This window comes from Anarrhichthys ocellatus, unplaced genomic scaffold (assembly GCF_004355925.1).
Source record: "Anarrhichthys ocellatus isolate YVR2014 unplaced genomic scaffold, GSC_Weel_1.0 scaffold7, whole genome shotgun sequence".
NCBI lineage: Eukaryota > Metazoa > Chordata > Actinopteri > Perciformes > Anarhichadidae > Anarrhichthys > Anarrhichthys ocellatus.
Window position 1 is genome coordinate 4316255 of NW_022280037.1, and position 11584 is coordinate 4327838.

Sequence of the window (11584 nt, forward strand, 5' to 3'; positions counted from 1 at the left end):
CACAGTATATTCCCGTGGCTCACCTGTGCAAGGTGAGTGCTTTTGGGATCGTGGGAACGGGATATCTGTGTTGTCTGTATTGTCAGGAGCAGCTGATTTAGCTGTGTGTGAAAACATCAAAGCAGTTTTATTCTCATATTGAGGAGGATCCCAGGGGGAAAAATCCCGCTGGGACTATTCTCATTGTGTCAACCTGAAATGTATTTACAATTTTATATTAACTCACAAAACATTACATACATTTTGACTTATGAGACTGGACTTGTCAGAGGTACTCTGCTCCAATGGGATATTTTAAATGCACTCTCCTTTTTTTACTTTCAGTATAAGTTCAAGGTGCTGGTTGTGATTGAGAGATAAGGTGTGAATATTGCCAGTTTGTCTGCCACAAGCCACTCACACATTGGGTTTATCAAAACCCAACACATAATGATCAATGAGGAATGTCATATTACATCCCATACATAAACATGAAACATTTAGTAATGGCTATAACCAAACATCTCTTCATTGATGCAAATTCAGAGCATTTCCTCAATTACATTAAGTACATGTGATGTAATATTTCTGTGCAGTTTTATTTTCACCTTTCATATTTCTTAGAACCCCAGAGCGTACCATATATCCGTCTTCCATGAATATAATTTGAAATAAAAGTATTTAAAACAATTTTAAATAAAGATTACTAATCCACCGACGGCCATGTGAAATCTGTTAAAACATAAATCGTCAAAACTTAATTTGAAAGCTGAGAAATTGGTCATTTTATCCTTTAGCAAATAATAATTGCCAGTCTTATGTGACACTGGAGTCTAATTTGGTGTCAATCAATAACTGACATTTATACATATAGCAAATCAATATACCCATATAGGCTGGGCTTTTATTGATTGTACTAGAATATTTTTTTTAGAGCTATAACCTTTGAAAATACCTACCTGTTAGTGTTCCTCTTTTATGAATATAATACAATAATCATCCCTTTCCGTCTTCATCCTGCATCAATAATAAATCACATGAAATATCCACCTGACTTGGTGGCTATTTCACGTGATTTATTATCTTAAATAAACAATACATTCAGTTTCACATCCAACCAAAAACTACATGATATCAGAAGCCCTGGTGAGTAACATCTGGAGAGGTTTTTGGTTTTAATTATGTCTCAGTCCAGTCTTACATTAGATCATGGTATATATTGGGGTAATCTATATGGTACTACACAGACGAGACAGTCCAATAATCAAAACAGACATTTTATACATTCGTCTATACGTGAAAATAAACCACTCAGCATTTTCCCTCAGACCCCCCGTGACTCGCCAGGGACCCCAGGGTGTGCCTGCACCACAGAGTGGCCACCACCACTGCTGTAGAGGTCATCATTAAATAGGAACAGCTCTTATTAATGGCGTTTCTTGTCGGACCGCATTCTGTGTAACACAGCGGTTCGCCACCGGGAAAGTGACAGGAGAGGAGAGCTGCTAGTTGTTGACAGTGCTCTCGAGCTCTTATTTTGTGTTGCACAGACAGAAATGGACGACCAGGGATGTCCGAGATGCAAAACAACCAAATACAGGAACCCGTCGCTGAAGCTGATGGTGAACGTCTGCGGCCACACGCTGTGAGTAAAGTTATTTATATCTGACAGCTAAAAGAAAGTAGAGAGGGAAGCTAATACCCCCGAGTTTGTGCAACAATTCACCTACTAACACAATAAACCCATAAAGCAGGCGGCGAAGTCCTGAAATAAAACTATGCCCATATTTAATACGCTTTATATTCTACTTTAAATCTGAATGGTTGGCCGTTAACGTGCATGAGACGTTGAAAACAGAGTTTAAGCCTCACGAGCTTTCAGCTAACGGGTTTCTATGCTCTCTAACACATGACGCATAAGGTTACTATAAAAAGGCATCCTGACAGTTATAAACCCAATATTTTTATTAACTATGATTATCTTTTTGAAAGACTAAAGTTAGCATGAACAGGCGAGTTGGCACAGTGTATAGGTGGGTTTATGTTATCTTAATAATCATTGTTAATAAACATATCAGACTGTTAACTCTTAATAACACAACCTGCACTGCTTATTTGTACCCTTCTTTAAAGGCTGTTAAAATAGGTCTTTAACAGATGGATTGTTTTTCCACTGAAGGAGTGTTCAGTCCTTTGCAATCTGACATTTTTTGCAAAGTTCATGATTTCAGAGATGCATGTGATGGATGATGTGTATGCTGAAGTTTTAACCACATAATGAGTACAACCTTTTCCAGAGATGGTAAAAAGGGTCATCTTAAATGAACAAATACAATCTAATCTACACAAGGACCGCACTGCATGATCACAGGTATGACTACTCTATTAAACTGATGAATCATGTTGGACGATCTGGATCCTACTATAGTCACAAGCAGAGAGCAGTCCCAGACCGTACCCGAACCTCACCCACGTCATTAAAAATGCAACCTAAACAAAATCCTTTCCACCTTTTTATAACTTAACCATCTCAATAACATCACACAATGTAAGCAAGTCCTTGCTTTTGTTAACCTGTAACCAGCAAATATATGGTATTTTATTTTAAAAACTTACAATTAATCAAGAGAATCCTTTGATTTTGATTGCCTGAATTGCTTGGCCGAATTTTTTGCAGCACTATTTTACACTGATTGTATTTATTATCGCCACTAAAGTCACTTTTGATTGTGTGTCACCCTCATGTCGGTACTCAGTAAATCTCGCCTGCTGTGCATTTTCCAATATTTAACCTTGTCATCTGTTTAAAAACCTGGCCGTTTAATTGAGGGGGACGTGTTCTCCATGAGCATCTCGCAGTGACGGTGGTAGCCTGATGAGAGCATCTTTTTGACCCTGTCTGTTTATTGACCGTATCATCAGGAAGTGGCCATGCTTTGTCATCAGGTCAGTAAGCTCATAACTCACCGGCTCTGTCTGTGTGCAGGGCTACACATGGAAAATTAAAATGATTCCGCAATGAAGCAATTTGGTGAGATGTCCAAGCCCAGGTCACCTTGGATCTGTTCCTCAGAGCGGGTGCAACAGTGAATTAATGCTCCACTTGGAAACTGCTGTACTCTTCAAACTGCATCAGTATTTTCATCACTGATGTCATTTGGGTTGTTGATTGGAGCTTCCCTTAGGAGTTTGACAGATATGGAGGTGTGTACGGTAGCGTGAGCAATGTGTTACCCATTTCACATTTTGGTGTAATCAGCTCTGTGCCGAAAAAGTGAATTAAAAGAAAGAAAATATGAAATTAAAAAGGCAAATGTGTACGTGCACACACAGTATACAGTACACTTTGCAATTCTTGGTTGCTGCCTTTTTCTGCAGAGTGAACAATTGTTCGTGTCGGCAGAAACATCACAGAAGAGAATCTGACCTTTACAGCGTATTTTATTACCGTTTCTGAAGTAAAGTATGACATAACAACCTGATTTTAAGGCTTGCTTGTTGATGTTTAACTTTGTACTGAACAATTAGTCGAATAGCTAATTTACAGAATATGAATCTCCAACAATTTTCAAATTCGATTGATTTTTGTCATAAACCAAGGGGAAAGCATTCATTGGATCATGCCCAAATGTTTTCTGTTTTATAAGCTAATAACTGAAAAATAAATACCGTTTGAGTTGTGGACTGCGTTGGACAAAACAAGCAATTTGAAGATGTCACCTTGGGCTTTGGGAAACTGCAACGAGTATTTTCTTCTGTATTTTTTAAAAGAAATAACATTTCTTCTTATAATCAACTCTTGAAATGATGACGGCACTTTAAAATGACATTTAAATAGCCTCGCTCTACCTTGTACCTGATTGAGTGGCTGTTCCAGTCCACACTGACCGGGTGATGCAATGCAGTGTTGAGCTTCTCCACCTCTAGCATGCATCTAAATTTAAACCCCACCACAGCACATTTTGTATCCCTGTCATCGGGGCATTTGATGTGTGTTTTTCCTTTTTTTTTTATTACCTTCGCACAATGACATCGGACCCATGTCCTTTGGCATTTGACACTGGGAACAGACACAAATGATAGTAGCTGAGACATACAGCGGTGATTTCAGTGGCCCGCGCTCTATAGTGAGGTTGAGAGGATAGACACATCTCGTTAAGTAGAAGCTAGTTTTCTAGGTTGATGTACTGTAATAAGTTGGAAAAAAAATGTTTTTTCATGCGTGCAGAGATCCAGAAGTCAAAGCTCTGTTCATTGTTTCCATCGATAGACATTGATGGGCATAACGTACTATTGTCTGAGTAATCAGTAAATCAATAAACTTACTTCCTTTGTGGCTGAGAGGTAGATGAGAAGATAAATAAGACCATAGCTACAATGAGGAGATTGTTAGTTTAGCATAAAGACTAGAATCAGGGAGAACCGGCTATCCTGGCTCTGTTTAATGGTTAAAAAAAACCTCTCTGTAAAGTACACCAAATCTCAGCTTTATTTTTTTAAGATCAGACAAGCCTATGCGAGCTTCCTGTGTAAGCAATCATACTCCTGGGCCTCAGCATTTTTGACTCTGCTGCTGCAGGTATTGTATAGGTCACAGGGCAGGACAGAGTGTCATAGCAGGTTTTGAATTTGGCTCGAAGCCAGCCCTGTCAGGACTCAGTCGTTGCTCTGTGAAGAGCTTTAAGGCACAAACAAGTGAATCAGACTCCTGTGTTTTTATAGTGCTGTTTTATTTTTGCTATTTTTCGCATAAGAAGAAGGCAAAGACGCAGACAATGTCACCGGTGATGGTGTGTGGAGGCGTCTTTGCTGAGCCAGGACCCTTTTCACCCCTTTCTTTGACCTGCTGACAGCTGCAGATGGGACAGATAGGAGCCTGGAGCTCTGAGCAGGACAGGTGAGAGAGGGAGGAGTAGGGAGGACTCAGTCAGCGACAACAGCCCTAGGACACAGAGATGGCAAGCTGCTAGAGATCTGTCGGCTTGCTTAATTGTCTGTTCAGTATGCTCGAGCAATACAGCGTATAGCCTGGCAAGAGGTTTCTGAGTCCCCTTTTGATTATAAATTGCAACAGGCACACAATCCAGAAGCTGTCACTTAGAGAAGGCGCATTTCAGAAGTAAGATGGCAAATTGACTCTAAAATCTCCTCCCTCCCTGTTAGACCTTCACCTCTTTGCTCTAGAGTTACACAGGATTTCCCCCTTTGGAGAGTTCTGATGTGTGGTCCATTTATGGGGCAGGGGGCAAGCTACGCCCCACTCCTCGTCCCGTGTTGATGAATGGGCTCTTTGTGGGCCTGTGGAAACAGGCTGAATCCCTCCATCTACCTCCATATGGCGAGGCCTATAGATCTCCTGTAGCCTGGGGCCACAGTGAACATCTGCCTCTTCCATGGTGCACTTGAGCAGGGACTCCTCCTGCTCTAAAGCACCAACTGGACAACGCAGATGTTTCCGTCTGTCATTCTGTAATTTTTCATTTTTATTTCGTGGCTTCATCTAAGCCCAGCTAATCTGGCATGCTTGTAACATAGTCCTGCTGCAACGCAGGCAACGTCTATTTGTTGTACAACCGTGAAAGCTTGGTGTCACACTTGACAGGTTGGGCTTGTTTGACCCATATCTGAGACGTTAGATGTAAACAGCCAAACTTCATGGCTTTGCAGTTTCACCTTTAACTGCTTTTTTTTTTTTTTTCTTTGAATCCTGCTGATGAAGTGAAATGTCTCGCATGATGGCTTTGTCATGATCGTTCTAATAGGCTTTTGACGAGGCCCAGCTCTCAAGCCCAGTACTTGACTTTGGAAAGAAATGACTCAACCATACCGTCAATGACGTTTGGTTCAAAATCTGGCTTTTTCCCCCACCAACTTTGCTATATTTTATTATAAAAACTCTCTGCGCTCTAAAGCAGATAGCGACATTTGGAAACCAGATGGTCCATTTTTTGGGAAGGTGGTCGCAAGCAGGAAGGTGAATTCCTGTGGAAATAAAGCTTAAGAGACTTAATTAAAAAAAGTATACTGTGCAAACGTTTATCCAGGCCCTCCACCCTATCAGGGGAGATTTAGGAACATTCCCATTGTCTTCAGTGTCTACTCCTCACTTCAGTGTGACTGATGGGTAAACGCCTGCCTACATAAAGGTGTGATTGATGGCTAAGCTCAGGGTTGTGCCCTTAGCTCGGTCTGACAGTTGTCCTGTTGTCATGGTGCAAGAAGTAAACCTTCCTGTTTGAACCTGGGCTTTCCCTGAAATTGACCAACTCCATCTGAAGAATGTTCCAACATACAATTCTATTCCTACTGAATAGAGTTGTATGAGGACCTAAAGGCTGCCTGAAAAACTCATCATGACTCTGCAGTACTCCTACTTATTTGTCTTGGAAAGTAATTGTATCCGTTAAAAAGATTTACAGTAGATACTTTGATCAATAACTGCCGAGATTTCCACAATATTTTAAAATGTGGCTTTCATAATACAGCTTCCTTTCATGTAGGCACTGTGTCAGGAATAATAATGATATTTTCAGGCAGAAAGGTTGGAATTGCATTTGAAAATACAGATGCTTCTTTTAGATATGAAACTTACATTTTCAGATAAATTAAAGCCTTAAGCACAAATTACTATTCATCTCAAAATACTTAAATTTAACAATGAAGTAAGGAATACACAAAACACTGCAATTGTACGTCTGTATTTCTCTCCCTCAGTCCATTATTATGTATACGTGGCATGACTGAGGTCTGTTGAAATAACAATAAAGCAAATGTTTTTCCAGTGCAGACAGACACACCACTGATGGGGTGTCAGACTAATTTCCTCTTGTCTGAGAGTAGGAGGCTGCCTAATCGACATTCCAATAATAATCCCAGCCATCTTTGAGCACTTAGAGGAAATATTCATATGCCCCATTATCACCCACTGCGCCTGATGATAACTTAGACATAAAAAGAAAAAAACACAAATTTACTTTGTTGTGAGGAAAGTTGTATTTTCAGCAGCCGCACACGCCCACCCGTGCTTGCAACTGCCTCTCGGGCCTGCCCGGGGGGGGGGGGTCACCTCTGGATAACATTCAACTCAGCGTGATGTTTTTTTTTTTTTCTGTTTCGTTGTCCTTTCTCCCCCAACAGATGCGAGAACTGTGTGGAGATGCTGTTTGCGCGTGGCTCGGGTAACTGCGTGCAGTGTGAAACGCCCCTGAGGAAGAGCAACTTCCGCGTGCAGCTCTTCGAAGACCCGACCGTAGATAAGGAGGTGGAGATTCGCAAGAAGGTGCTGAAGATGTGAGTGAGGGGGACCCGTGGGTGAGGGGTGGGGCTCTGTGTGTTTATGTGTCATTTCGTGCCTTCTCCCACTTCTTAAGCCACCTTTGTCTTCCTCATTACACTGTTTGTTTTGTAGACAATGAGTCTCCCCGGGGGGGCTCAAACAGGAAGGCTCTTTCACTGCCAGGTTTTTACTTCTCAGCCCCTCCCTGCCTTCCCTCTCTCACTCTCATCTGTTCGTTAATAGCCCCTTAATTGACATCTAATGTGTGCCTATTAGCCAGTATGCAGACATGGTATTTTAAAATGGTTGATTTAATGGAGGCTATTAATGCCGGCGCATATTTGCTTTCATCGGGTTTTACCATTTGTCTCATCAGTTCTGCTCTTCCTCTGCAGATACAACAAGAGACATTTTGACTTCCCCAGCCTGCGAGAGTATAACGACTACCTGGAGAAATTGGAGGACATAGGTAGGACCCACATGGAAGCCTCATGCTGAAACAAAGAGCAGAAGGGATGCCTATAAGTGTAATGCTAACATGTCTTGACTGGCAACCCACCATGGACTTTAAGCATGGCTGTATCAGGAGAGCTGGATAGGATACGGCCAGTCAGCCTCTCTGCTACTTTGTCCCAGTGGCCAACCAAGCTGCAACAACAAAATCAAACAAACCCAGAAGCATTTCCCCCGATAGACCTTCATTAGAGACGTCTGTAAAACCTTTGACAGGACACCTCAAACTACAAATAAGGTTGATTATTACTACTTGTATTATACACGTTTAAACCATGAAGGTTGCATACAGTGGTTGCCAAACTGTTTTGATTGTAATGTGAAAATATAATGATTCACACACCAAACAATAGTAAATGTGATCAGTTATACAGAAAGATAATCATTGTTTCTAAATGTATTACCTATTAAAATAACTACACAACTGTACAAAGCAGTTTGATGTTTGCCCTTTCAGTAGTAATTTAATTAAGAGTAATTCAATACTTTTAAACTCTAATACAGTGCATGGCCTCTGTTGTTATTTGTAAATCTATGAATAAATTAAAACAGGCAGTAATTGTTAAATCCCGATAATGGTTTCTGGTCATGGCCTAAGCGCCCACTTAAAAGTTTGCAATGCAAATATGATAATAAGATGTAAATCTTTAAGTCTAATATTTAGATGTTAGAAACAGAATAGGCAGAAACGGTAAAATATTGATTTCCGTGCCAAGAGGTTAAGTCAGAGATAATTTCAGTCGGCATGTAGTATTTAAACTAGGATGTGCAATGTATATACAGTGCAATTTATTAGCAATATGCTCAAGCAGTATTCTAGTATAATTTAAAAAATTCTCCGTGGGCCATTTAAAAACGGGCAACGGACTTTAGTTGGCCTGCGGGCCGATGTTTGGCCACCCGAGGTTTAATATTTCCAAAACTTTCCCTAAGTTTAGATAATATTTTTTTAATTTTGTGTGACGTTGTCCCAATTAGAAACTCTGGGCCGAGTGGGACAGGGAGGTCCAGACAGGGAGACACTAATGTGAATGTCATGTTAAAGTCAGGTATCCAGTTCCAATTATAAATTGATGGCCTTTCAGACGGCTAGGTCATCGGCCTGGTGCTAGAAGGTGCACCGCTAATATTTAGTGTGCACTCTTAAGTTGACTACCTCCTCTTATTTTACCCATTTAAACCCTAAAAAATATCCTTAAATTGCCCCTTAAGCAGCCTTGAAGTTATATTTTTCCCACAGTTGGACAACATCTTACCAGATGTCATTTTATACGGCACCATTCCATTATATGAAAAATTCTACATGTATTGACCCTCATTTTATACACTTTCAGATGGCAATGTTTGTTATCTCTGAAACTCTTTGGATCTAGACTATAATTAAAAATAATAGTATTGTGGGTACAAACCATGCTTGGGAACATGGGTGTTATCTACAAATCAGCATAACGGTGCATATTTTCAGACCTGAAAATCCTGAACATCTTGAAAGACGTTCATAGTGTTGCACTCGGTTGTTCACATAAAACGTGAGCTGAGAGAGAAGTTCAAACCCTGGCTCCTTTTTCACCTCCACACAGCTGGCCACTCAGTGCATGTGAATGTTGGAAAGTGCATCAGAAGGTTACAGAAATGGACGAACACAGCCCACTCTATCCTGCATAGGAAAAAGATGCCCGGAGGGGTTCTAAAGCTGTTTGTCTATCCGAAAAGCACTTCTAATGGAGTATACTGTACCTTAAATGCTGGCTTGTGTCTGCTCCATGTAGTGTACAACCTGACAAACAACATTGATGTGGAGAATACCAACCTGCAGATGGAGCAGTACCAGAAGGAGCACAGAGATCTCATCCAGAGGAATAAGGTTAAACTGGTATGTACTCGTATTTTCCCAAACATGTGTCAGAGGGTCAAGTACAATATGTCATGCTCGGGCTGGTAGGAATTCCGCCTGTTGGTCAAAGATGTGACACAAGTTTATGCAACATCCCTGTTCTCCTCAGACGAGAGAGCAGGAGGAAGTGGAGGAGCTGCTGTTGCTGGAGCAGCAGGGCAATGAGCAGCGGAGACTGGAGCTGCTGCAGGATGAGCAGAGGCAGCTACAGGCCAAGAGGAAGAACAAGCAGGCTCTGCTGGATGAGCTGGTGAGATACACACATGCTTCATGTACATTTGTCCACAGTCTGGTGAAGACAAAAGCAGTCGCGTTATGACAGATGTTCCATATCTGACACACACACACACACACCCTCAGCCTCAGCCTGAGGGTTCATGGCTGTGGATCATTAAGAGATTATTACCAGTCATTGTGCTTGGGGCTGCATTGTTTTCATTCTGTGATTCCAAAGCCTTCTGGCTCCATTGTGTTGAGCTGCCGGCTTTGGAAGCGATTGTTCCTGCAGAGCGGGCTGCCGAAGGACCATCGCAGATAGCAGGCTAAGCTGTGTGTTTGTTTGTTTAAGGCAGATGAGATCTGTTGTTGACTGTAGGCAGATGAGATCAGCTCCTACCCCCCTAGGGGAACTGTCCTGAGCTTTGACATCTGTACATCCCTGTGGTCAGAGAGCTCACTGTTCTCACACGCACATACACATATATTTAGATTCCTTGTTGGTGTTTGATGAACTAGTGGTCAAATAAAACACATCACTGGCAACAAGTGACACACTTCTTGATTATTGTTCTTATCTAATGTAAACATTGATTTTACATTATTTGTCTGCAGGCTTATTTTTGTTTTAACTTAACTTTTTTCTCAAAATCTTTGTAAAATGAGAATCATGTTAATTATGTGATGTCATTCAAATAAAACAAGTAAATTTATCTGTCCTAAATAAGTACAATTCATGTCAGTGAAAGCGGTACATGTCTGCAGTCAGATGTGTTGGAATCCTTTAAATCACTTTTGGTTTATTATTAAATGTTAAGACACCTCCAGACTGTCCTACCATTGCTGTCCACCCCATCACAAATGTCCTTCCCTTTCAGTGAACTAAGTATCCGAGCTTGTGTTCTTAGACTTCAGCGCTTCGCAACACTCCACTTGAGAAAATGAAATGTCCGACCTTGCTTTTTAATGGAGGTGAAGGCGGCGCAGTGCACTTGAAGTAGCGTCCCCTGCAGTATCACAGTTATGTTGATATGGCTTGCATCAATAATGTGGCCTGAAAGCACCTTATTCTGATGGGGGGGGCTCAACATATACATACAAGTGTCGGCTGCTTTTGGATGAGCAGTTCCTGATGAAGCACTTTGTGGCGTTTATCACATTCCAAGATTAACGTTCTCATAAAATCCCAAATCCCATTTGTCTCACCAGGAGAAGTCTCAACTTCCGGCCACCATCTTGCTTGCCCAACACAAGGTCCGTGCTGCCAACCTGGAGACCCAGATAGAGAAGCAGAAACAGGCAGTCAAGCCTACCAGTCTCTTCTCAACTGGAATCAATATGGTGAGTGCAACTTTAGACTTATTAAACCTTTAACCCCAGTTCAAACTGTACATATACGAATTCAAAGTGATGGACTCTTGCCCTGCGCTCAGAAATGCAAGAGGCTGCGCTGGTGGAGGCGTGTCCTTTCAGGTACTTGTGAGACACTGAATTACTGCCCAGGAAGCCCGGAGGAACAGTGCTATATGATGTAAGCTAGCAAGTATGATATTCTACGGTAATCTTATCAATACCTTCATCTAGATAAAATAATGATCATTGTATTAAACAGAAATGGCTAAATTAGAGATAATCGACATGCATAGCAAAGTGCATTCCCGGAAAAAAAAAACATATGCACAGTGGCTGTTTCTGACCTGATGTAA

General features: G+C 41.3%; 1 protein-coding gene across 2 annotated transcripts in view; it reads left to right on the plus strand.

The window, feature by feature from the left end:
- The first annotated feature begins 1453 nt into the window (after positions 1 to 1453).
- Positions 1454 to 11584, plus strand: part of mnat1 (MNAT1 component of CDK activating kinase) — a 40518-nt gene continuing 30387 nt past the window's right edge. For both annotated transcript variants that reach the window (XM_031847566.1, XM_031847567.1), the window contains exons 1-6: positions 1454 to 1624; positions 7117 to 7269; positions 7651 to 7724; positions 9538 to 9641; positions 9772 to 9912; positions 11088 to 11219. In XM_031847566.1, coding sequence (XP_031703426.1) covers positions 1536 to 1624; positions 7117 to 7269; positions 7651 to 7724; positions 9538 to 9641; positions 9772 to 9912; positions 11088 to 11219 — 693 coding nt within the window. In that variant the 5' untranslated portion in view covers positions 1454 to 1535. The remainder of the gene's footprint in view (positions 1625 to 7116; positions 7270 to 7650; positions 7725 to 9537; positions 9642 to 9771; positions 9913 to 11087; positions 11220 to 11584) is intronic.